General features: G+C 43.5%; 2 protein-coding genes across 14 annotated transcripts in view; one reads left to right on the top strand and one right to left on the bottom strand.

The window, feature by feature from the left end:
- Positions 1–27,490, bottom strand: part of PLCB4 (phospholipase C beta 4) — a 665,275-nt gene that overhangs the window by 446,457 nt on the left and 191,328 nt on the right. For 9 of the 13 annotated variants that reach the window (XM_083730054.1, XM_083730051.1, XM_083730049.1 and 6 more), the window contains 7 exons: positions 26,362–26,437; positions 24,432–24,607; positions 21,464–21,565; positions 19,370–19,427; positions 18,382–18,468; positions 16,982–17,018; positions 13,174–14,950 (listed from right to left, as the gene is read on the bottom strand). In XM_083730054.1, the coding sequence (XP_083586180.1) occupies positions 14,862–14,950; positions 16,982–17,018; positions 18,382–18,468; positions 19,370–19,427; positions 21,464–21,565; positions 24,432–24,607; positions 26,362–26,437 (625 nt within the window). In that variant the 3' untranslated portion in view covers positions 13,174–14,861. Of the gene's footprint in view, positions 1–13,173; positions 14,951–16,981; positions 17,019–18,048; positions 18,469–19,369; positions 19,428–21,463; positions 21,566–24,431; positions 24,608–26,361; positions 26,438–27,490 lie in introns of those variants that run through there. The other 4 variants (XM_083730046.1, XM_083730047.1, XM_083730045.1 and 1 more) reach the window with 2 other exon arrangements.
- PAK5 (p21 (RAC1) activated kinase 5) overlaps positions 1–27,490 on the top strand; it is a 264,301-nt gene that overhangs the window by 144,991 nt on the left and 91,820 nt on the right. The gene's annotated exons all lie outside the window — the stretch shown is intronic.

Genomic DNA, 27,490 nt, shown 5'->3' with positions numbered 1-27,490 from the left:
TGGCACCTCCAGTCTCTTCAATCCTGAATAAATTCAGTGACTTTACACTTGCTTTAGCTCCCCCCTCTTTCTCTCCCTAAAATTGAGCTTTTTCCTTTGCTGTGGATTTTACCTTTGGCTTTTTGAATTTCTTGTGGATGATATCACTTTGCTTCCTGTCTTTGTTTTTTGTACCTTTTTTGATGGAAGGGATAAGCTCCATGACTTGGTTCCTTTCATGGCTTTACTTTCCCCTCACCTGCAGCCCCGCCTTTGCCAGATCGTCACAGCGGGGACCTAGGGTGATTTAAGAAGTATCAGAAATACCTTCTCCTTTTATACTTTTGACTCCAGATTTCCAGAAAGGGCACAGAACAGCACGCTTGAGCCTACTGCAATACAGTATCTGTATCGCTGCTGCTGAGCAGGGTAGATTGGCAGCAGAGAGAGCTCCCATAGGTAAAGGTAAAGGACCCCCAGAAGGTTAAGTCTAGTCAAAAATGACTATGGGGTTGCAACGCTCATCTCGCTTTCAGGTTGAGGGAGCCAGCGTTTGTCCAGAGATAGCTTTCCAGGTCATGTGGCCAGCATGACTAAACTGCTTCTGGCGCAATGGAACACCATGGCGGAAACCAGAGCACATGGAAATGCTGTTTACTTTCCTGCCACAGCAGTACCTATTTATCTACTTGCACTGGTGTGCTTTCAAACTGCTAGGTTGGCAGGAGCTGGGACAGAGCAATGGGAGCTCACTCCATCACAGGGATTTGAACCACCGACCTTCCAATCAGCAAACTCAAGAGGCTCAGTAGTTTAGACCACAGCACCACCTGTATCGCAGAGGCTCCCATACACCATTTTGGAATCCATAAGTTGTTTTTTGTTAAGCCTTTTTAGCCTTCATTTCTGGACTTTTTGCTCTGGGGAGGGTCTCCTCGTGCACCACAAAGACTTTCCAGCTCTTTCCCACCATTTCCATGTTTCAATTGAATTACATATTTATTTCCTGGCACTGCACATATGCATGGTTGTGTGCAAGTCAATCGCGCCTAAGTGCGGGGTGCTTGTGCACATTTTTACATGCAATTTTGCTTAGCATTCACATTTTTACAAAGCAATTCCCCCCAAAATTATGCATTTTGCATGCTATTTTCACTATCTGCTTATCTACACACCCTTTATCCCAGTATATGCACTTCTATACATGCTACTTGGTTGGAGAATTGCACTGCAAATGCAGGGCAGAGTAAATTTCGAAGGACGGCTGTATTTTGGATCATGTGATGTCTCAGAAAGTGCAGATTAGGTAGTATCAGCTTTGAATACAAACTGAAATGAATGTCTTCCCATATCCCTGGAGATATATATAGCCAAATGGAACTTCAATATTGGTATTTGAGCACCCTTTCGCTTATTTCCACCACTGCAATTCCTGCTGGTGCTCCTCCTTCAATCTTATGGAATGAATTATGAACTGAATTCTGTACGGAAGATCAGGTTGCTCTAATAACCAATGACACAATGTGACTAATGGGATGGCTTTGCACTGTGATGTATAATGTGATAAACACCACCCGTGTTCAGTGATGCCATCTAGAAGAATTGGATGTCATTATGCGCTTATGCTACTTAAGAATTGATTACATTAGCGAGCGTAATTAGTTTTTAAACATGGAAGAACTTTGTGGATGGGTGCTGAAAAAGATCATCCAAAAAGAAGTAGACTCTTCTCTAAAAGATAATATGGAGTAGAACATAACAGAATAAATTAGATTATGCTTTTCAGTAAATGTGTTACAATACACTTCTTACTGCTTCTCGTACATTTACCCAAGATGATCTTCTCGCACGGATCATTTCTGCAACAGGCAGTCAAAAATCGAAAAACACATCTTCACACACTCTCCACTGCAAATTAGAGGGGCGATCCTATGCACTCTGGAAGGATGGCTGAGAAGCTGAAAGTTACTGCAGGCCTCCCTTGCCTGAGAGTACGATTTGTGAGCAGCTGCCTCCTCAATGGAGCAACAAAAGTTCTGCCACTGTTCCCGCATAGTTGGTGATGATTCAAAGGCAGCAGTGCCAGCAATAGTGTGTGTTGGGTGCAGGTACGGGAAGGTCTTGGATAACTAGGGTCCCCATTCCCTTGATGTGCTTCCAGAAAAGGCAATCAATCAATCAATCAATCAATCAATCAATCATCAATCAATCAGATAGCCTCAGAAATGGTTTATTTATTTTCTCTCCCATTAGTTTCAATGGAATGGGGGGGACGTGAATACATATTGGAGGGTGGGCTGGAAAAACTCCCCCCCCCCATATTCCAGTGTGGCTATGTGTCATGGGCCAGGGATTGGCTTCACCTGCTGAGCAGCAGCCTGAAGGTGAAGTGACTTCACCTGCTTCTGATCAGCCTTCTTGCTCCTGATGAGAACCAGCTGGCTCCAGATTTCTTAAGCAGGGTTTCCAGCTTCAGTCAGTTGCTGGAAACAACATTTGTAGTTCAAGACCAGACCTTGCTGCTTCTTGCTTCTCATAACCTTGGAACCTTGGCTTTCTTGACTCCCAGATTGTCTGACTATGTGAAATGAGATACTCCTGACCTTAGGACTGGACTGGGCTTTGTATATGGTCTCTGCCTCCAGGCAGAGAGACTCCAGACCCCCTGAGACTCAGCTGGTTGGCTGACTTCTACCTCCACTGAACTCTGCCATGGCTGGCAACACAGGAATTCAACACTATGGGCTAAGGATACAGCAGAAGTTCCACCATGATGTTCTCCTTCCCAGGTAAAAAGAATTACTCTGTCCATTAGTCAAGTGTAGCCTGATACTGATAGGTGTAGGACTATGGTTACATTTACATGTGTGAGAAAGCTATTTCCCTCCAGTGGTATTTTCTTTGAGCTGTGAAAGAGCTTGGCACATTAGATTTTTAATCACTTTGCAACAGAAGAACAAGAAGGGAGCAGCCATAGGAAGGAACGGTGTGTTCTTTTCCCCATCAAAGGACAAATGCCTAAAAACATCTGCCACATGGCAAATGATTCATCTGATGATACTTGCCATTCAAGGACTGTCCCTGGCTCCATGCCACTGCAGTGCATGGCTGCCCAAGAAAAACCACTTACGTATGTGCACCAGCTCTAACCCAAATAAACAGCTAGCCAAACTTCCCAACATGTAATCAAAAATGGTGGCTTTCTCCATCAAGGTTCGTTAATTCTCTTCTTCATTTTAGGACCACTCATATCTAATTAAACACAGTTGGTTCAGTAACAATGACTCCTCTCAAAAGGTGACATCACAGGCTTGTAGGTGATTTTTCTAGTTCTGTTACATTTTTCACATGCCCTTGAACTGCACCTCCTAAAAATACTCCACCCAATGTGGAGTTTCCCATTTGAACAGACAAATCTGGAAGAGGCAATATGCTGCCCACAGGGGGTGCATTTCAGAATAGCAGCTTGTCTGTAGAATAGGTTCGAGGTCCCCGGAAAGATAGAAAACAGCAGCCCTCATCCCTTTCCTCAGTTAATAGTTGCCGAATGCAGCAGTCGAAACAAAGGTTATTGGCTTCTATTGACAGAAAGATAGCCGTGATTTACAATGTAATTTCCAAACTTGATGGGGTGGAACTGAAGTCTCCAGGTCTTGTCAGGCTGGACAAATGGGAAAGAGAATGGCATTCCACACTAGCTGTGCCTCACTTTGGTACAGGACAAAGCCGTTTTTAAGATTCTAAGCAGGCGATTTCTGCACACTGATTTCACCACTTAAGGATATTGCTGTGCTTGACAATATCACTGGACAAATATGGAAATCTTTATTTAACAGCTACTGTGCAAAGAAAAGAAAGGGGGCAGTACTATTAAGGTGGTCTGACAATATGGAGAGAACAGAGACTTCCAGGGGAAATTGTCTTGAAAATGTAAGTAGCAGAGCTTCTCTGTTGGCAAATGGTGAGCTCTGTAAGATGTCTTAAGTATCAATGCAGGTAAAGATGACACGCCCCTCTGTGCTAGAATTCACACTGTGCCATATAAGCCATCAATGGAACTTAGCTGGAAATTCATATTACTTACATGCAGAATGTCCCATGTTCAATTGCAGCTGTCTCCAGTTAAATGTAACACGGGATTTGGGTGTTCACTATCATATTACAACTACAGTGGTACTTCGGGTTACATACGCTTCAGGTTACAGACTCCGCTAACCCAGAAATATTACCTCTGGTTAAGAACTTTGCTTCAGGATGAGAACAGAAATCATGCAGCCGCGGTGTGGCGGCAGCGGGAGGCCCCATTAGCTAAAGTGGTGCTTCAGGTTAAGAACAGTTTCATGTTAAGAGCACACCTCCAGAACGAATTAAGTGCTTAACCGGAGGTACCACTGTACTATAAAGGGTATTAAGCATAGAAATTGATCCTGGATAATTTCGGACTCATTGTTAAAATCATGTTTATGGAAGAACACCACTTAGTTTAAGCATTGGATAGGCACAGTCTTGGTCAGAGGGGAGGTTGTAGCTTCTGCCAGGCCCCTCTGAAATGGGGTACCCCATTAAAGGGAACCACAGGAGATGCATCTGTCTGGATGCCCAGGTGGGGGATGAGGGACCACAGCACTCCCCGAGTGCAGTCCAGTAAGGGAGTTACCCCTTGATGAAGGTCAGGGACTCCGTCATTTCTGGTTGACCCCAAAGTTTATTCTGGCAGGGGGGCCGGGAAGAGTGGGGTCTACCCAATGCCTATGCCAAACCTTTTACATCTGTAATCAGTAATGTTGTGGCCTGATTTCACCCAAATATTGGACTGAGGAGTAGCGGGAATGCCTTGCCATGCAATTCTGCATTTGAAGAAAATTCTGTTTCATCTTCTTTCCTGTTGTGTACAGTGGTACCTCGGGATGCTTTTTGCCGCTTCTGCACATGCGTGTGATGAACGGTGAAACCCGGAAGTAACACACTCTGTTACTTCCGGGTTGCCATCAAGCGCAACCCGAAAGCGCTCAACCTGAAGCACATTCAACCCGAGGTGTGACTGTATTCTGCAAAATCCTTAAAAAATTCTACATACTACATAAAAACAAGCCACCTCCATCAAGGATTTCTCCATCTCACTAAGCGCTGTGCACCAAATGTCCCCCCCCCCAGTAACTGTCAGGGACTGGGTAGAGGAGGAATGGGGGAGACTACTTCCCCAGCCTGACCCTTCCAGAGAAGAAGAACGTTCAGAATTATAACAGGGCTTTGAGGGAGGTCACAACTCAGAGGAAGATGAGGGGGGAAAGTTGGGAAATAATGGGAGAGGAGGATGAGGCAGTTGGCTGACACATTATCACAGGAAAGCATTCCAGACCCACCATCTCCCAGAACCTGGCGAGCCTTAAAAGTAGGAGAGCAAAGATCTTGGAAACAGATGGCCCTAAGCAGCAACTGTATGGGAGTGTGTGTGTGTGCCATTGACAAATGAGGAAGTGGGAGAAAAAGTGGGGTGGAGATTTACTCAGGACAACAAAGCTGCATTCTCAAGCCTCTCTCTGTAAATATTGAATAAAAAGCACATGGTAGTGATTTTTCCTTGTCTGATCCATTCCTGGCAACCTGCCGTGGGGGTTGGTTCCTCTGCCACCTGACAATATCTAAATCTGACCCTTGAGGCTCTCCTTCAAGCCAAGCCTCCTCCTGAGGCCACACCCCTCAAGTGCTGTTGAACGGTTGGAATGGGTTGTTGAACTCGGATGATGTTTCCTGCTTTCCTGAATCAAGCTGTGCATGTGTGGAGATGAAGAAACCTTAAGCTTTTCCATGCCTGGAATGTAAACCTATTGCACAAGGGTAAAATCCACACCTGTTGTTTCCATCCTGTGTGTGTGTGTGTGTGTGTGTGTGTGTGTGCGTGGGTGCTTCTGGAACCAACCCACTCCCTGGTATGTGGTTCCTGGTATGGTATACTTCAGGGAATGCACCCCTTTGGCAAAAAACCCCATCCCATACAAGAGCAGTTGTGGTTCTGACCCACACTACGTGTAGGTAGAACTCTTGACAGAAAGCAGGGAGAGCAATCTTGGTTAATACCCCCTTCCTTGGCAGCCTGTTGAAAAGCTGTTGCAGAGGAGCCGGGGGCCCTTTGGAACAGCATGGGACATGGGTGAAAGTCTTCTCCTCTCCTTTCTCCAGCACTGGAGTTCCACTGGAAGTCATTCACTTCTGCAAGCCAATGGGCAAGTCTGGATCTAATAGCCACTGCATCTGAATATTCGCTGCTGACACAGCATCAGTGATGGTGCAACACTATAGGCTTCAATAGTTTTAGCTTTATAGTAGCAGGTAACATTCAATGCTTAATTTCTAGTGTAGCCATTCATTTAGAAATTCTGGAGTGACTTCAGTTCCAGTTCCAATTGTGAGTCCTTTCTTATACTTCATATAAAAATGTGAATTTTTATTATATAACTGACAAAATGGGGAGGGAACAAATAAGATGCAACAACATTCCTAAATATCTAAATTTCCCCATGTGCTAGTTAAACAGTACGTAAAAATCTTCCAGTTTTCTCCAGGGATTCAAGAGAGTGCTTTTGCACCTATATAATTTAAAATATTTGAATAATGATTCCCAAATAAGCTTAGGGGGTCATGGGATAAGAGGACAAACCCTCTTATAGATCAGTAATTGGTGAAAGAGCAGGGAGCAGGAAGAAAAATGTATTCTTAAGTATCTGCACAGGTCTGATGGAATAGGAAGGTTTTCAGCAGGCATTTAAATGTTGAAAAAAGAATCTCTGCTGAATCGCTATCAGCAGAGTATTTCACAATTGGTTTCTTGTTGCTGTCAAATGAGCCTCACTGATTACCCCAAGTTATTGTGGATGGTAAAGGCAAAAGTGGGGTTGTAAGGAACTCCAAAAGGGTCTCTTCAAACTGGGTGACTGGCCAGTAAAAGGGCAAATCGAATTCACCGTAAACTGATGCACATTACAAGAGGGGGTTTGTGTTCCCATATAAACTAATGGGACCTAAACTGGTGCTGACTTATTGATCTACTGCAACATTACTTTTCTCACTCCCAGTCATGTCAATTGCAGGTTATTGATCATTATTCTCCTTTCCATTTTCTCTTTTTCATGCTGTTGTATTTTCCTTATTGTTTCCTCTTATTTATGTTTGTATCCACCCTTCTTCCCAGTCAAAAGCATGCATCCAGGTTATTCAGGTTTGTTTTGAACCCCCCCCTCCATCATCATCTTCTTCACACCTGGTGGTGACTGACCTGGAAAGCCATCTTGAATGGAAAGTTTGATTAACATCTTAAGCCTGCATGTAGCTTCTGTGAAAAGGGCAAATTCCGCATTACAGATAAAGAGGAAAAGAGCCAATATCATAATAAAGCCACTTCCGAACTCGGGAGGAAATGGTGTTGACGGCTTCACACCCCCAACACGCGTGCGGAGGCTGGCTTCCAGCCCCTGCGCAATCAGGGGAATCCTCGGGGCTGCGTCATTCCCTGAGCCAGCCAATCGGCTGGCTCAGGGTGTGTGGCTTGCCTCACTTAAGCCACGCGCGGCACTGGGATCTTCCTCTTTTGGCTGCTCAGCTGCTGAGGTTTCCCACCCACCCGCCCTTTAAGGTTTCCCTTCTGACCTTGCTGTGGACCTCAGTTGGTCACCATTAAGGGGCCTGGTAGGATTTTCTTCCACTTGGCACATTGGCACTGGCCATTTGGTTTTTCGCCTACCTCGTAGCAAATCATCACAACTCACTTGGTTTTGGCGGTTAGGCATTGGTAGGGGTATTGTTATGCAGATCTGTTGGGGGGGACGAGCGCCATCACCTCCCCCAAATATTGAAGGGTAGTCCGGTAAAGGATTTCGCGGGGCGTGGCCTCGTCCAAAGCCTATGGAGGCCAGGGCCTAAAGCGCGCCCCTGATCGGTGACCCCGGGGGTGTCCCTAGTTGATGTGCATCAGCAGGGCTCCCCCTGCTGGTGTTAACCCTTCCCAGTCTTCATGCAAGCAGGCTGAAGCCGGATAGTCGGATAGAACCAATGCCTAAGCCAATACCGCTCTTTACCTGTAACCAATAAAGTTGTGGCCAATTTTAGCCCATTAACGTAAAATAATGGTGTCTACTGCACTGGCTCCCGGTGGAGTACAGGGTCAGATTTAAGGTGCTGGTTTTGACCTTTAAAGCCCTTCACAGCCTAGGACCCTCGTACCTCCGGGACCGCCTCTCCTGGTATGCCCCACGGAGAGCCTCAAGGTCCATAAATAACAACACCCTAGTGGTCCCGGGCCCTAAGGAAGTTAGATTGGCTTCGACCAGAGCCCAGGGCCTTTTCAACTCTGGCTCCGGCCTGGTGGAACGCTCTGCCTCATGAGACCAGGGCCCTGCAGGATCTGATTTCTTTCCGCAGGGCCTGTAAGACAGAGTTGTTCCGCCTGGCCTTTGGCTTGGAGCCAGTTTGATTCCCTCCCTCCCCCCCTCTCTCTTTTTTCCCCTTCTTTTCCTTCTCCTCCTGCGATGAGGATATATTTTAATGTTCCATTATTTTAATTGTTGTGTTTTATTTTTGTTTTTAAGTTTGTAATCATTCATCTTGTTTTTATTATTGCTTGTAAGCCGCTCTGAGCCTGGCCTTGGCTGGGGAGGGCGGGGTATAAATAAAAAATTATTATTATTATTATTATTACTGGTGGGAGGCAGGAACTCGCCACACAACTTTATACATAATAACTTTAACTTTATACTGCACATTTTACACTGTACAGACTTTTGTTTCCCACCTCTCTCAAAGAGTTGTAAAAGGGCAAACAAAATGATCAAAGGGTTGGAGCAATTTCTGTATGGGGAGAAGTTACAAAAGTTTCAACCTTTTTAGTTTAGGAAAGGGGTAAATAATTGGGGGGTATGATAAAATGATGTGGAGAAAATGGAAAGACTATTAACTGTAGCAGGAATTGTATTTCTGCGAATATTGCAGAGTCTCTAAGCAAAAATCAGGAGCACACTGGTGCAAGGGCAGAGAGGAGGAAATGTGTAAATCTCACAAAGCAGAAAGATGGGCTCTGTGTTGATCAAACTAATGCTATTGTGATTACTGAAGATGTAAGGTTTTCAGTCCTTCAGTCACACAGCCAACAATTAAAGACATCACAAAGGAAGGCTTCAGTTGGGAAACCATGTGATACAAAGGTTGACCGTGGTCACTCCCTTCCTGTGTAGGCCAGCAGGACGGATGGCTACAGCAAGACAGGTTAACCAAATAACAATGATAAAGGATTTGTAAGATACAAATGCGCTCCTTTTAGTAATAGCAGAAGAGTGTTGTTGATGGATTTCAGCCCAGGATCAGTTTTGTATGATATTTTAAAAGTAAAGATGGAGATAGGTCAGTGGGATTTCCAATTAAAATGCACTGGGTCACAGCCAGAACGTTTATTATTGGAGATCCATAACCTAGAAATGAATTACAGGTTAAAATTAAAGACAGGAGTGATAGCCTGTGGGTCAGAGATGGCCAAGCAAGTTCTGTGAAGTAGAACTTGCCAGGAACTGCAGTTTTACTTAAGTGGGAATCTGCAAGGTGACAGTCCTGATTAGACAAATTGTTGCTACTGGCAATAACAATTTAGTGTTGTGCATCATTATTCTTGTGGGTTTTTTTTTTACAGGTTTCATGTCTTCTTTTTATTGTATCTGATTTTGTTGAAAACTGTCCTGTGGCTTATGCCAAGGGTGGCATACGTGTCACCTAAACAAATAAATATTGGGATCTGATTGGGAGATAAAGCACTTTTGCCTGGTTTTCACAAAGTAATCTCTAAAGAGCAGACACAGCGCTTTATCTACAGAGCTCTGCCCTGGGATTGTAATATAAAATCGTTGCCGCTGTTCAGGGACCCTCTCTAAAGAGCAGCCAGGGGTTTTCTCTCTGGTATGAAGCACTGTGGCACCAAAACTGGAGACAAGTTCTCTGCTTTCTATTTCGGAGTAGACGGCAGCATTTCTTGCCTCCACAGTGCTGGAGCGAGGGGTGGGAATGCTGACTTTTGTTAACATTTTGGTCTTCCTGATTTCTGACTCTTCTGGTTGTTTTAGCCATTTCAGCATAGTTCATTAACTTCATCTGCCATTCTTCTCTAGTAGGAACGTTGTCTTCTTTAACAATGGGGGGAAATTTATAACTTATCTTAAAGACCATTGTAAACAGTTGAAATCGTTAGTAGGATTGGGATAACACTTGTAGTTTAAGGGTGAATTTTGGACACAATGGAAATGTAAAAGATTTGGATCATCATAAAAAACGCAGGAGGAAATGATTAACAATAGGACCCACAAAGGGGAGGAGGGGAGTCCAAGAGATTCGTTGGAATTTTGTTTCTATGATTTGTGATTGATATATTTCTGTAAGATTTAAATTTGAAAAACCAAATAAATTTAAATAGGGAATGGTGCCTTTTGTCCTTAAAGAGCAGGCCAGGGGATTTTAGATTGATATTCGCACTAAACCCCACAGTGCTCAGATGAGAAAGAAATACTACTACTGCTACTACTAATTATACTCCACCCATCTGGCTGAGTTTCTCCAGCCACTCTGGACGGCTCCCAATCGAGTGTTAAAAACAATACAGCATTAAATATTAAAAACTTCCCTAAACAGGGCTGCTTTCAGATGTCTTTTAAAAATAGGGTAGCTGCTTATTTCCTTGACATCTGATGGGAGGGCATTCCACAAGGTGGGCGCCTCTACCGAGAAGGCCCTCTGTCTGGTTCCCTGTAACCTCACTTCTCACAATGGGGGATTGGCCAGAAGGCCCTCGGCGCTGGATCTCAGTGTCCGGGCTGAACAATGGGGGTGGAGACGCTCCTTCAGGTATACACCTTTCTGCCTGCTCTTTTAGCATGAAGGACAGCATTTCCATCATCCCTCACTCCCTACCATGATTCTTTGGAGTGTGGTGGTAAGGTTGGTTTGGAGCGCAGTGGCAGGGGTGATCAATTTGTGTCTCTGAAACAGTCTCAATTTCACAGCCACCCTGCCCCTGTCACAATCCCAGTTTGTAGCAGCAATGCTGCCGCGGGAAGGCCAAGTATGTGTCAGAGACGAGTCCAGAGGGCGAGAGGGAGGAGGAGGAATGGAGGAGACCACCCCCCCCTTCTCCAGATGCTGCAGGAAAAGAGGGAGGCAGCCTCAATTACAGTAGGGGTTTGAGGAAAGTCACAGCTCAGAGACAGGCGAACAGAAGAGCTGGGAAGTGTTAGAAGAAGGGGGTGGGACTGCAGCAGGGCAGCCAGAAAACAGGCTGCCAGTGGAGAGTATTTCTGATCCCCCTTCTCCCAGAACTCGGCGTTCATTAAGAGTGCAGGAAAAAAGGACTCTGAGACATTTGACCATGAGTGGCCACCATAAAGGGGGATGCTGTTGCTAGGGAGCCAGTGTGGTGTAGTGGTTAAGAGCGGTAGTCTGGTGAACCGGGTTCGCTTCCCCACTCCTCCACATGCAGCTGCTGGGTGACCTTGGGCTAGTCACACTTCTTTGAAGTCTCTCAGCCTCACTCACCTCACAGAGTGTTTGTTGTGTGGGAGGAAGGGAAAGGAGAATGTTAGCTGCTTTGAGACTCTGTAGGGTAGTGATAAAGAGGGATATCAAATCCAAACTCTTCTTCTCTTCTTCTTCTAGCGAGGAAGGAGGAGGAGCCCAATTTGGAGCAACGCCGTTGTTAAAGCTTGTTGCGTTCTTTTGTCTCTTGCTATTATGATAGAAGAAACTCATTAAAAAGGACTCGACCTTGTTTTCTCTGCTCTCGCTGCAACCGGGGGAGGAATAGCTTTCCTGAAGCTTTGACAGTATGTGAACAGAGGTGTCAATTATTCCTCTGGGGGAGTGTGCCTACATTAGGGCAGGGCGATACCTGGTTTCCAACACTGTGATATATCACCACCTAAAGATTGCAATATACCGATATATCACAATGTCTGAAATAAGGATGGCGCTATGTAGAGGCATTGGCTGGCCCACATCATTTTTGCACAGCACGCATGCACACATCATGATTCACAATATATTGTGAAACTGATATCATTTCAAACCGGTTTTGAGGGGTATATTGATATACTACCCAGCCCTAGCCTACATGTGAGTATATGAGAGTGGGAGAGAGTGCTGCATGCCTGCATGTGGCGCGATGGAGCATGCATATTGTCAGTTTGGATTTCTTGGTGCAGAAAGTATTGATCTGATGTGCAGAGATCTTTCCTATTCTAATTCAAGAGGGTTCTGGAAGCTTCTCTGTGTGAAAGAAAAAAGCAGAAGGTTCATGATGTTTGGGTTATACTTTCAGAAAAACTGAGTACAGCTGGTTTGAACTGGTTCTGTTACCTCTTCTGTCAAGGTCATGTTGACTATAAAAATAGGCCAGAAGGAGCCTGGCTTTCCTCCTTTCACTTTCTATCTCTCTTCCTTCTGGTCTGGTGTTCTGTACATAGTACGCTTAGTGTTAAGGTTTAGACTTATTTTAAGTGTAAGTGAAGTCTGCTGCAACTGGATTTCTTATGGACTGTGCCAATCCTGAATGTATTGGATTTGTGACCATGATGCTCATTTGCCTTCAGTAGTAGTAAAGCTCTGCTGGATGAAATACAATTGCTGCTGGTCTATTTTTCGGGAATCCTGCAACGTGTTTAAGTTTTTACTCTGCTAACTATACGTTGGAGTTCTGCTCTGGATAAATATTGAGTAGAATTTCCCCAGTCTGGGATGCATGTACAGTGGTACCTCGGGTTAAGTACTTAATTCGTTCCGGAGGTCCGTTCTTAACCTAAAGCACCACTTTAGCTAATGGGGCCTCCTGCTGCCACCACGCTGCCGGAGCAGGATTTCTGTTCTCATCCTGAAGCAAAGTTCTTAACCTGAAGCACTTTTTCTGGGTTAGCGGAGTCTGTAACCTGAAGCGTATGTAACCCGAGGTACCACTGTATACATTAGCCATGACCCCTGCTGGCACCTGGCTCTGAGGTGCAGGTGACTGTCAATGCAGCCCTTAGCCCCAAAATGGGTTTCCCACGTCTGCAACAGAAGGCAAAGCTGACTTGATCAATACGTTTCTTCTTTGGAGCAACTTTACAGAATTATACCCTAGGCAGTCTGTGAACATAAGAGAAATTTGATTCATGCTACCGTAGACTCCATTGGTATTTTTCAAAATTTTATTAGAGAACCTGAAAGTTATTATCTCGGGACAGTTACATCATTATGTCATTTTTAAAGGAATACGTAGAATCAGTTTGTACAAGCATATACAGCAACATGATTGGTATTCAGCGTTACTGAAATCAGTTGTCTGATTTGTTCTAAACTACCAGCTTCCCACAGTCTCTTATGTTGACAATTCCAAGCAGAAGGCTGGCATGCATTGTTCTGCGTTGTAACTACAGCGGGCTTCGAGAACATGCGCTTTAATACTGTAGCAAATTGTTTGGATATATATATATATATAACAGACATAAAAAGGGTTATTCCTGATATGAAAGTCTGAAAATCTGCATAAATATATTGTGTAAAATTAAATTAATATACTTTCTTTTTTCAACTAGAACTTGAAGTATTAAGAATGCCCACATAATTCATATACACATATATTTATATATATATATATACCCCTATGTTTTGTTAGTTATTCAAATATTCTGTCTCATAATCATACAGACTCTATTTGTTTACCAGTAAGAGAATAACTGGGCGGTCATACAATAGTCACTGAAAAAATTGGTGTCTGTACCACATGCACACAGGTTTTTGTTTACTACTGCCGACAATGTCAAAACAGGAACGTGATCTTCTACAATAGTGTGATTGCATGTGTATAAATACTCTACATTTTCACAGTTACAAATTCTCCCTACCCCTCCAAAACAGCTATTTAACAAAACTTAAGATACAATGAGCTGTAGTATTGGGGGCCTGGTAACAAATGGATCAATATGCAACTGTTAAGTAGGATGTAAACGTTTGTTAAAGTGCCTACGATACAGTTCCTTTACTTTTTGTCATAATAAGTAGATTTGGCACAAAGACTGGTTTCTTTTTGCCACTTGGCAATCCTTTCAGCAGCATTGTACAAAACTGTAGCTTCAACCAGACAAGACCAGCCTGATACAGCGCTTCTTGATGATGTAATTCTGAATACAGGAAAAATGACTGGGACAGATTTTATACTGTATGTTTACCTTCTCTACTAACTTTAGAGAGAGTGGTTTCTTAATACATTATTTTAATTTGCACCATCATTAAATCTGGTAGTTCTAGTTTGTCTTTACAGTAAAAAGAAGAAAAACTCCAGAGACAGTTTTCTTTAAGCTATGGTGTCAAATTTATTGCAATTTACTCGGGGGGGGGGGGGACCCAGTGCCCCTTTTCAAAGGCTCTTGGGTCAGGATACTGCAAGGTCCTGGGAACTCCTGGTTTTCTCAAAAGCAAAAGAAGCGCAGGCAAAATGTGATATAAAATATCAATATAAGTTAATAATAGACAAGTGCAAATTATTATAAAATAATGTTTTGCTGTATTAGACTGGTCTGATCCTGTATCCCTGACTGACACACACACACAGACACACACACACACACACACACACACACACACCCTTGTTCAAAGGGGAGCATTTTTCTTCTGAACTGGACAGAATTTAAAAATCTTCTCTTTTTTTAGAAGAATCGTCGATTGCTAAAAATAAAATACAGTACTCCAAATGTTACAAAAATTCTAAGTTCTTCATCAGTGATTCCCAGTTACGCTTGCTTGACACTAAGTAGAAGAGACACCGCCTTCCAATATTTAGTGAGTTGGCTTTGCAAATACAAAACATATGGGGTTTTCAGACTTCAGTTTGTGTGTTGGAGCATTATACCACTGTTGCTGGCCTGCGGTCCATCTCTGCTTCTAGCTTCACCATCTGCTGCATCTCCTTCGCCTGCAAACCAGGACAATTGTGCAGTTATAACAGGACAGAACACAGTGGTGGGGCGGAGGGGGAGAAGAGACTGTGCATCTGAGTACCACTTTCAGACTGTGATTCCAGGCTGATTTGGGTGTTATTGCAATAGGGATAAATGTACAGAGCTAACCTTCAACTCAAGGTAAATCATACAATTGTAGCTCCTCTTTCTAATGCAACTTATGTGTTTGTGAGTGTGCCTCAGAGTTGCTATGCATGTGAGGAATAACTGAATAAACGAGGGCTGTTTTCTATTTGCATGCACACCAGATAAACACAATTCTCCAGTAACCAAATTCAGATATAAAAGTGAGGGACGGAGGCTATTGCTATGCTTCTCTATGAACACCTGTGAATTTTGTATTAACCTAAAAATCTGAGCAACATAAGCATGAAAAAAGGGCATTACAGCTCCCTCCTTCTTCCTTTCAAGTATTTGAAGTCAGACATTAATGGGCAAAAATCATAAGTGAAAATGTGGAAACATAATGTATGGCTCAACAAGTACAACCTCTTTTGAAATGCTGACCTATATATGTATATTTCAACATCCGGGATGTTCCAGATGAAATTCAGTTACCTGTCGCCTTCCTCAAACCGTCTGTAAATGACTAACCATGGCTTTAGGGACTGTTTGAAGATGGACTATATTCTTATAAGTTATCTTTTGCAACACTTTCAAATTAACAACGGGGAAGTGAAATATTCAGGAGTCTAAAAGCAAAGCCTTAGTCATGATGGCAGACAAAATTTGGAAAAGCCTAATTCAGTCATTTTATGTTGAGAAAAGGGACACAAAACAGACCTTTAGATATATTACCAAAGTTTTTCAGTGTGGCAAACATGATTCTTAACAGCAAAAAATTATAGATGCAAATGAAGACGAATTCTTATCAAAAGAAATTCCAATGAATGTGATCTCATTTCTGCCTACTTTTTTTTCAGGAATGTGTAGGAGAGTTGTAATTGTTATCCACTTGGTACTGCATGAATTTAGAGGGGGAAAGGGTTTAAAATGTGGCATCTTCTTGCATCATTCATGATCATGAGTTTAATAGGAAAGGTGGCTATCTAATTTCATTGACAAAATTCATGATAATCAATTCAGTTTACAAAATTCATGATAATCAATGCAAGAACACCTTATGGACAAATTCAGGAAGTAAAGGTGGACTGATCAAAGTTTTTCAAGTCCAACATTTTGTCAAATGAAGTCATACTTTTATAGAGGAAACCTACTTGTTGATTCATTTTGATTGACTTATCACATACAAAAGGCATGGTCTCACTATTATATATATTATAGTTTGACCTGCGGTGCTTCTGAAACAATGAAAACACTGGGTTGTTCTGAAACATTGTCTTTGTTATGCAAATGACACATCTCAGCGATTGCATCTATAACTGATACCCAAATTTGTATTACCTGGTATGGGTCACAATGATTGCAAATTTGCCCAATGCTTGTAAACTTGTCAAACTCACAATGCTTGGCTAGATTATGAGCTGAACACCATTCACCCTATAATTTCTTCTCCAGTTCTGGATATCAAACAAGATTCTGCGCATGTATGGTTAGCACTCACCAGACTCATGGTTCTTGTTGGGTGTTGAGAAACTATGGGAACTTTTTTTAAAAAATAGCATATGTTTTCCAGAACAATACCATGCCATATGAACTACTAAACTGGGGAATGGCCTAGCCAAATTCAATCTGTGACGATTGAAATAGCAATCATGCATGAGGTACCAACACAACTACAGTTTCCAGGGGCAATACATCAGTGCACAGCACATCAGTGCTTATGTGCCAACATTATGAGCTAAGAAAGAACTCTTGGGAAATGGAAGAGCTTTCCAAGCTGATTCCAAATCAAGCCAAAGGTAGCTCATCCATCACTAATTAGATCTACACACACACACAAAAAGAGTCTCAGTGAAAAATGATTTATTTTAGAAGGAAAGCACACTGAATGTAGTAGCTAGCTCAGTACCGATCAATCCTACCTTGAGTTTGAGAGACTGCATGGCAGGATTTCAAAAGCTGTTTGCACAAAAAATAATAATGTCAAAATTGAGAAATACAACAAGGCAAATAAAAGGAATGACAGCTGAGATGAGAACGACAAACAAATGCAAGGAAAATAAATGCAAATATATATAAAACATTTTCCGTTTGTTTCTGCTTTCATCTGCTCGTCTCCATTTTCCTCTGGTAACGAAGGTTACAGCAAGATTTTCACAAAATGCTCCTTACCATGTCTACTCAGAAGTAAGTCCCACTTAGCTCAGTAGACTGAGTCCCAGGTATGCGGGTAACAAGACTACAGCCTAAGTGACTTCTAGATGTATTTTAATGTATTTTTAATCTCCTGTTGGAAGCCACCCAGAGTGGCTGGGGAAACGCAGCCAGATGGGTGGGGTATAAGTAATAAATTATTATTATTAGTAGTAGTATTATTGGGGAGCCCAACTTTTCAAACCAAGTGGGCTGCAAGAATACTTTGACAAATGTCTTTGCTCCCCCCTGCCTGCCTTCCTGGGAGAGCAGAGAAACGCGCTGCGTTTCTCCGCTCTCCCAGACGGCTTTTGAAGGCAGGCGGGGGGGAGCAAAGACTTTCGCCCCCCGCCGGCCTTCAGAAGAGGTCCTGGACCTCTTCTGAAGGCTGGCGGGGGGCGAAAGTCTTTGCTCCCCCCCGCCTGCCTTCCCGGGGGCTTTAAAATCGCCCTGGGACAGTTTTTGCTCCCTCTCGCCTGCCTTCAAAAGCCGTCCGGGATAGCGGGAAGCGCTTCCCTGCTATCCCGGACCGCTTTTAAAATGCTGGTGGTGGGGGAGCAAAGCCTTTCGGCCCCCGCCGGCCTTCCTGGACCTCTTCTGAAGGCCGGAGGGGGGGGGAAGGCTGTGCTCCCCACCGCCAGCATTTAAAAGAGGTCCCCGGAGATTTCCCTATGGGCTTTCTTCTTGCGAAGCAAGCCCATAGGGAAATTTGTCTTGCGAAGCAACTCGCAAATGGAAAACCCTTTTGTCTTGCGGGTTTTCCGTCTTGCGAGGCATTTGTCTTACGCGGCACCACTGTATACACTTCCAGGTTTCGCCATGTGCACATGCGCAGAAACGCTCAATCGTACCGCGTGCGTGCGCAGAAGGGCGCCTCCAGTTACGAAGCTTTCAGGATATGGCCAGGCCTCCAGAACGAATCCTGTTCGTAACCGGAGGTACCACTGTACTTCAGCTAAAAATAATATACACAGAATAAACAGACACACGCATATTAAAGTATTTTAAAATATATCTTCTGGGGCACAATCATGTATTTGTGATCAATTACTCCAATAACCAGTTCCTTAACTAAATGCTTCACACACACACACACACACTTGCCTTTCATAAGCCATTGCACCATTACCTGTTCATTTTGTTTCTCCAGAATTTCTAGATGCTCAAGTTGAACTTTCTTCAGCTGGTCCATTTCCTTTGATTGCTTCATTGCCAGCTGTAAACAAAAACAGGCAAACGCAAAAACGAAACATCAGAATTTTCTAAGGGGCTGTTTGGATAATTAAAAGTAGTAGCCACGCTTCTAAAACTTTGTGGAGGGATATATCCTTGCTGCTATGGTGTACATAATGAAGGAACTGGGTGTCTTTGTGCCAAAAGGAAAGGCTGGTTCTTTGGCACTTCTGATTTATCATTTGCCACCACTCCCCTCTTTATGATTTTCCCTGTCAAGAGGGAATTGAAGAGGTGTGAAGTTCAGATGTTGTACAGAGGGTATGTTGGTAGGTTATTACTACTACTACTATTACTATTATTGAAAAACAGTACAAGAACAACCAAGTATACATTTAAGAACAACACAAACTGAACACCTAAACACTAGTGAGAAAAGCTTGCCAGAAGAAACTATCAGAACATTGTGGCAAGAGTGCCAGCCCTCTTCCCTCCCCATTGCAAACCAAGTGAGAACCATGAGATGTCTTTGCTCACAGCAATGTCAAGCAAGGTCAACTCTTATAGGCTATAAGGGAAAGCAACATGTCGGGGGGGGGGAGCAAAACCCTGCTTCCCCATGCCCTTTTAAGGTGGTGTAAAAGGAGAAGCAGAGATGGGGAACAATGGATACAAACTGCAACACAAACATGCATGTAGAAGATACCACTTAAAATGGGAAGCGGTTTTTTGACTGTGGGTGAAAGTTTGGTATAATGCTACCCTTCCAATTAATTACTCAGGTGGCAAATTGAAACAACAGTGTACTTAGACTTACTGTGAAGTTTCAAATAAGCAAACAGGTGAGTTTTTGAGAAGTGTGGGGATATCTATTAAAAGGAGAGACTCTTTGAAGAGTATGATGCACATGTTTTTGGATATATGTGAACTAATCAGCTACTTACTCGCTTTCTCTCCTCCAGAAACTTCTTTGTGTTGCTGCTGTTCAGTTCCCTGACACGCCTACAAAAGACATTTCTAACATTGTAAAATCTGTTTGTTTTTAACAAATAGACGTCAGTGAGAAGAGGGTGCACAAACGAATGATGGTGCAAGCAGCTCAAGTTCAATTTCTGTTAATCACAGGGATTTGGAGCTTCCAAGTTGAAGTTCCCAGGTGTTGACAGAAGGATCTCAGTTGCCATGAGAATGATAGGACAACTTCCGGTTTTAGGAGGGTGACCAGACGCAAAATAGGACAGGGCTCCTGAACCTTTATCAGCTGTGTAGAAAGGAGTTTAAAAGCTGTAGCTTGTAAGTCCTACACAACATAAAAATGCACAGGACCCTTGACATCTTTTTTCACCTCGTCACCCTAGGTTAGTTTTTAGCGGAAAGGCATCTTATTTTCCCAACATTCAAAATAGAGAAGTTAGCAGTTAAGAGAATGAGAGTAGGATTCCTTTACATGAAGCCCCATAAAATGGAGAATTTCCATCCATTAACTCCTTCGCTAGCAGCAACACATTTGGCCCAGGAAATTGTTGTCTTGATATGGAGAAAGACATGTTTGAATGCTGCTCCAGTCAACAGGGATAGCTAACATACCATCCAAAGGGTGTTGGACTACAACTCCTATCATCCCTGGGACGCAAGTGGCGCTGTGGTCTAAACCACTGAGCCTCTTGGGCTTGCCAATCAGAAGGTCAGCGTTTTGAATCCCCACAATGGGGTGAGCTCCCGTTGCTCTGTCCCAGCTCCTGCCAACCTAGCAATTCGAAAGCACACCAGTGCAAGTAGATAAATAGGTACCGCTGTGGCGGGAAGGTAAACGGCGTTTCCATGCGCTCTGGTTTCCATTCATTGCACCAGAACTGGCCACATGACCTGGAAAGCTGTCTGTGGAGAAACACCGGTTCCCTCGGCCTGAAGTGAGATAAACACCACAATCCCATAGTCGCCTTTGACTGGTTTTAACCGTCCAAGGGTCCTTTACCTTTTACCTATCACCCCTAGACATTGGCCATGCTAGCAGGGGCTGATGGGAGTCCAACAGCCTTTGGAAGGCAAAACATTGGCTATAACTGGGCTAGAGTGTTGGGTTTAGATGTGGGGAAGTTTGCTCAATCAGTTGCGAAGTTTACTGGGATGCTTTGAACACCATGTCTCAGCTCCAGGTTCACATATCTACCAAGTCATGGTCTTGGTAGCCTTGCCATTCTGGGCTCCTTTGGGAGGAAGGGTGGGAGATACACTGAATAAAGTAATAAAACCAATAGTTATCTCTCCGCCTAGCTCACAGGCTTGTTGTGAAGAGAAAAGAAAATGGGAGAAATAACTGGATGCACCATCTCAAAGCCCTTGAAGGAGACATGGGATAGAACACATAATTAATAAATAAAACCTCTTTTGCAGGCTTTCTGGAGATAGGACATCACCCTTGGAAGAAGAATGGGATTTAATCATAATATAATAAACAAAATGTTCTCCATATATGGCTTTAAAGGCCCAGGAGGTACTCTCCTGAAGAATGGGGACGTGACCCCTTTTTTTAGGGTGGACTCAACAAAAGGATAAGGCAACTTGCTGCTTGCACATTCCTCTAGACACACCATCAGGAATAACAGTAATAACAGAATGTTGTAAGGAAAGGGGGATGGTTGTTTTCCACCATGGAATTATAAACAGAACATTTTTTGCCCTCACAGAACAGCCCGTATTACATCAGTCGCAACATTTTTTCCTCGTCTCCTGTTATCGGGTATCCTCCATCAAACAATTTATTTGCCTCACTCATTTTGTTGTCAATTTGGTTTCCTGTGCAACTCCTGTTATTCTGAGGACACCAAGATCTGTGCCCAAATTGATTTATCTGCTTACGTGCACACAGGAAGCTAACGTTTCTGTACCTGCATTCTAAATAATAAGTTCTCAAAAAAGCTCAGCAAGTGAATCATGTAGAGACACCTTACTTAAAATTACGAAGTTGAAAATGCAAGTTTTAACAGACTGGTCTGAGAGAATTTATCCTATATACAGCAATAGAACGCAGTACGTACCTCTCCCTTTCCGCTTTGTTTTTGATAGATTTATCTTGGCTTATGGCTTTACTATTTTCCATGGAAATTTTTGCTTGGTTGGCACGCATTTCTTTGCTTTCCCTAATAAAATGATAAAGGGGAAATCATGACAAAAAGCCTACAGTCTTAAAACACTTTCCTGGGAATAAGCTCCACTAAGCTCAATGGGGCTTACTTCTGAACAGACATACATAGGATTGTTCTGACAAAGCGTGTTCTCCTTCATAGAGAGCATGTGTTGCGGTGGGGTCTGAACAGGCCACCCTTCTGTTGCTGGGTGGGTTAGTATGGATGACCACCTGCAGTGAGTGGGCAGTTGGGATACTGGGCAAATTTTGGTGTTGCCATTTAGGGGGCCGGACCAAAGGTTATAAAATCAAGTCACACGGCACTGACTGGGCTCTTTTGCTGCATGCATCGGATCACCCGCCCACCCTCCCTAATCTAGGGCTATTGCTTTTGGGGCAGGGGCCTGGTAGGAATTTTGTCCATTTTGCTGATTGGCTGGTGCCATTTGGTTTTTGCCTAGCAAATCGTCACAACTTGTAAGGTTGCAGTTAGGCATTGGTTAAAAGATTGGTTGGTGGAGGGGTAAGCGCCTGCCCCTCCAATTCTGCTGCGGAAAGGGAATTCCGTTAAAGGAATCCAGGGGCTTGCCATTCTTTTGTCCGTACCCCTGAATGGGGCTTAGGGCTGTGCAAGCCCCCGGGAGCATGTGGGGGGGGGATGAGGGTCTGGTGCCCGGCTCCATGCGCTCCCCAATATTGTTTTCCCCTACTGGCTTTCGCTAGAATCCGGAAGTCAGTTCTGCCCCCGGGCGTGGGGACAGATAGTCATAACCAATGCCTAAGCAACCACTCACATTTATGTATTTTAATAAAGTTGTGGCCAAAATTATGCCAAAAACCTTAAACAAAAACTATGTGTGAATTGTGAATTATTTAGGGGTGGCTTGGGGGACCTCAACATGCAAACTTTCAGGCTGAAGTTTTATACCCATTTACCCAAACGGAAACTCCATTAAACTCATAGGGGCTTTCTTCTGAGAAGATCTGCATATGACCAAATTTAAGATTGCTTTTTTTGGGGGGGGGGTACTTAGCTGTATCAAAAGAGCCAGAATGCAGTGCTCAGTCTCTTTAAGGCTTCCCACTACAAAAAGGCCAATTTCTCCAGAGTCCTCTCCTTGCCAAAAGTTAGCAAAACACCAAGCCAGGTGGGCTGTGAGATATCTCTATCTCATAGAATCATGAGGAACGCCCTCCCTTCAGATGTCAAGAAAATAATGTTTTTAATGTCTGATTTTTTGTGTGTTTGTACTCTTCTGCTGGGAGCTGCCCAGAGTGGCTGGGGAAACCCAGCCAGATGGGTGGGGTATAAATAATAACATAATAATAATTAGAATTAAGAGTTGGAAGGGACTCCAAGGTTCATCTAGTCCAACCCCCTGCAATGCAGGAATCTATACTAAAGCATCCATGACAGATGGCCATTCAACCTCTGGTTAAAAACCTCCAAGGAAGGAGAGACCACCTCCCAAAAGAGACTGTTCCACTGTCAAACAGCTCTTATGTCAGACATTTTTTCCTGATGTTTAGTGGAATCTCCTTTCTTGAAACCTGAAGCCATTGCTTCGAGTCTTACCGTCCAGAGCAGGAGAAAACAAGCTTTTGTCTTCTTCCATGTGACAGCCCTTGAGATATTTAAAGTTGGCTATCCTATCTCCTCTCAGTCTCCTCTTTTCCATGCTAAACAAACCCAGCTCCTTCAACTGTTCCCCTATAAGGTTTGGTTTCCAGACTTGGTTTCAAGGCTTGGTTTCCAGATCAAGGGCTTTTCATCATAACTTACCAGAATTCTATAAATCAGGAAGAGGGAACCCGTGAGTCAATCTTGACCTGCCAAAGGGTCCAATTTGGCCTACAAGGCCATTTCCCCCAAATCACATCACCTGTCCATCACTTGAAATTGCTGGTTGATGGGTGGGAGGACAGGGTTTAATCCTGCACCAGCTTCACACTATTCCCACGGAACATTAAGGATATAGAAAAATCACAGAGCAACCCTAAACGTTGGTGTGAGGAAGAAAGCAGATGAACTAATGGTTTCAATGCCTGGCCAAGTTTGCCAATGCTTCAGAGCAGACTTCATGGGATGTAGGAAGAAAAGGAGGAATGAGGAGCTACGTTAAATGAGTGGAGGCCTGCTATAATGGATTTCACCCCTTTATCTGCAACTGTGTGCGCATTCATGTGTGAGTATACATGCAAACAAATTCATAACTGAAAATATCATGAAAATAATGTCTACAATTATAGAAGTATAATCTGAGGATTGTAGATGTTTGATAAAAATCAGACAACTCATTAGAGCAGTGAATTGCTAACATGCATCTTCTTTTCTATTTTATTAAGGACAAATTACATTCTTGGATTAGCTTAGTGTCATTAATGCTTCATAACTTGCACACTCGTTGCATGAGGCTACTAAATGAATTAGCTACACAAATATTCATGAAAGATATTTCAGAGATGTTTTGCAGGTTCCAGGATTTGGGTTGGGAAGAGCTTAATTTCAGAAGCAGAGTATCAAACTGAATGTAAAGAAAATGTCAAATTTCAGTAGCAACCCCCTGAAAGAATAAATCCAAGAAAACAGAGGGTGTTTGATTCTCCTCCACCATGGTACAACAAGGAAGATGGTGAGCATTTAAAAATACTACTTTTAAAGCTGATTCTGAACAAGGCAGTTTTTCTTCAACCTCTACTGACATCAAAAAGTAGTTTATTTGGTGTTCACAGTCTGCCAGGTTGCTTATATAAAACTGCATAGTGAAGTCTGCACAGGATTGCTTCCTGCTATGGTGTTGCAGTTTTGTAAAATGAACCAAATCAGCTCCCAGGCTCGGAGGCCCCCTCTGTCTGAATAGGAGCACCAACATGCTTACCTGTCATGCGAAAGCTTCAATTGCTGGGTCTGCTGCTCATGGGCATTAATTAGCAGCTTCTTTAGTAACTCACACTGCTGGCTCAGATGGAAATCACGCATCTCTTGCTCTTCGGCACTGTGGGTGTTGATCATCTCGGACCACTCTTTTGTGTGCTGTGCCACAATTTCTTTTACCTTTTAGCAAAAGAGGACTGCATCAGATAGGCTGTCAAGAGGACTATTCTGCAGGTGGTTTTTGGAAACCATTAGCATACATATGCATGCAGAAAAGCAATTGCATAACATAAATCAGACGTTGCCATGCAACTACTCTGTATTATCAAGACAAGAAGCACCTCCCGCCCAAAAATCTCCACACCTATTATACGATGCAGTGTGAATATAGATTACAGGTAGAACAGGGACGTGGATGGCGCTGTGGTCTAAACCACTGAGCCTCTTGGGCTTGCTGACTGGAAGGTCGGCAGTTCAAATCCCCGCCATGGGATGAGCTCCCGTTGCTTCTGCCAACCTAGCAGTTTGAAAGCACGCTAGTGCAAGTAGATAAATAGGTACCACTACGGCAGGAAGGTAAACAGTATTTCCGTGTGCTCTGGTTTCTGTCACTGTGTTTCATTGCATCAGAAGCAGTTTAGTCATGCTGGCCACATGACCCAGAAAGCTGTCTGTGGACAAACACCAGCTCCCTTGGCCTGAAAGCGAGATGAGCACCGCAACCCCATAGTCACCTTTGACTGTAACCGTCCAGGGGTCCTTTACCTTTTCCCCCTTTTAGGATAGTCTAGCAAGGTATCTATATTTCTAAGGATATAAATACTTTGTAATGCTTCCTTCCACCATGAGTTTATATAAAAACTATATTATCCAAAGGTGTTTCTCCCTCCCTCTCCCCAGCTTCTGCTTATGCAAAGCCGAGAAGTCAATTTCATCAATCCTCTCCTACCCAATGCTCTCCAAAAATCCACCACTGAAACTCAAGGGATTCTCTGAAACAGTCTGGGATATGGCATAAAAGGATGCAGTGGGTGGGTTCAGAAAAAGCCAGATGCCTCAAACAGCAGGAGAGGAAGCATTTTCTTCTTGCACAAAGCCACCAGCAGAACCCTGTATAAGTATACGACAATTTTTAAAGCTACAGGTTTCTCATCAAGTCGGAAAGACCTAACAGGGATCCCTGCATTGCTTATGCCTCTAATATTCACAGAGATGAAAAACAAACACTAAAACCCTTGTTAACAGTACCATGGGTCCCGGGTTACCCTACATTCAAAGAAAGGACTCAAATCCAATGGAGGCTTCCATTGATGGAAAGGAGATGTTTGCCAACTCCTTTTTCACCCAGCAGAACACAGTTTTCCCTCCTACGCTGCATAGGAGGGCATTCCACAGTCCCCTGGCACAGATTTTCAGAAGCCACAGAGGGCTGCAAGGGGGAAGGGAGGGAATAAATGTGAACGATCTCCTCCTCTTTTCTGGAAGTATCCCCCTCAGCTGCTGACAAGTTGGGATCCAAGTCAATGCAAGGATGTTTTAAAGCAAAAACATACCAAAATTCTATTCAGAGCACTTGCACAAACCTCTTCAGGAAGGGTCTTCCTTAAGAGGTTTGCAGAACCCCGATCAGTAGAAATGGGATACCTTAAAACTGGTAACTCCTAAGGGAAGAAATAATCCATTTGCCTTATGATATCCTTCCTCCCAAGTTCCCCCAATGGAAAGGAGAGGCAGCCTAGACCACAGAAAGGTTGGAAGCTACTCAATTCCATAAAACTTGTGGCTTGTTTCACCCAACTCTGAGCGGACCTCCAGTCTTTCTTTCAACTCCTTGCTGCAGGAGCACGTTCTCTGCTGCTTCTGGGAGCACCTATCTACCCAGAAGACCTTCACGTGATAGAATGCACTGTCAAAATGCCCAGTTCTTCTCTTACCTTAGATTTGTGATCTGATGTTAGTATCTGAATTTTATCTTCTATTTCTTTCTTCACCTCAAGGCAATTATTTCCTCTGGAAAAAACCAGACAAGTAGGGAAATGTCAAGACAAGAGCCACGTATCAAAACATCCTAGTCAATTGTGGAAAACAACAAAATATCAAATGATATCTGAATAATATTATTCCTTTTCACCCACCAGCCATACTTCATATGTTGTTGGCTTACTGGCCTATAAGGCTGCAATCCCAGCTCCCGCCCATGGGTCTGTCAGAGGCGCCATCACATCTGCAGTTTGGATGCTCACAGTGGTTGCAGAAGAAGGAAGGGGAGGAAGACCACTAGGCTACACTGTCAGGGCAATTGCTAGTAGGCCTAACCATGTCAGCTGAGAAGTATGCCCTACTGAATTCAATGGGGCTTACTCCCAGGTAAGTTGAGTTAAGATTGTGGCCATGCTTTGTACACACATCATGTTTATCTGCCCCACCAGTCAGAAAGGGACACCCAGAATTTTTAGAGAGGACATGGAAGATGTCTGACTACACATTACAGTATTTGTGTGTATGTGTGTATAAGAGAGACTGAACATGACACAGAGTTTTTATTTTCAATTCTAATCCCATATTTTTGCCATAGCCTCAGAGTTCAAAGGGACCCTGAGGATTTTCTCATCCAACCCCTGCAATATAGGAATATGCAGCTGTCCCATACGGGGATCAAACCTGCAACCTTGGCATTTATCAACACCATGCTCTAGCCAACTGAGCTATCCCAGCTGACATTTGCTTGAGTGTGATATCTAAGTGACAATTAGGCCACATGAGACACTATGGTGACTGCATGGAGGCAGCGGCTGTGCATCTCCTTGAAAAATCTACATGTAACATTCATGCTGTGAGTTTCAGCAAGCAAAGGGGAACAGGGGAAGGGGAACGTGTACAAAACAAAAGAAGGGCAAAAGGGAAAGGTAAGAAGTCCACCAGCACTGGAATTGTAAGTCTATTCCAAAACTGGCTCTGGGTTCAATTGCAATCTCTGATACAGAATCAAAATGGCTGCCCCCAATTCAATGGAAGTGGAGGACTGGGAAGAGCAATTTCATTATTGCTGCAGTCAGCATTTGT

Source organism: Podarcis gaigeae (genome assembly GCF_964106915.1).
Source record: "Podarcis gaigeae genome assembly, chromosome: 3".
Taxonomy (NCBI): Eukaryota; Metazoa; Chordata; class Lepidosauria; order Squamata; family Lacertidae; genus Podarcis; species Podarcis gaigeae.
The sequence above is the reverse complement of the archived record's forward strand: the minus strand, read 5'-3'. Positions and strand labels throughout refer to the sequence as shown.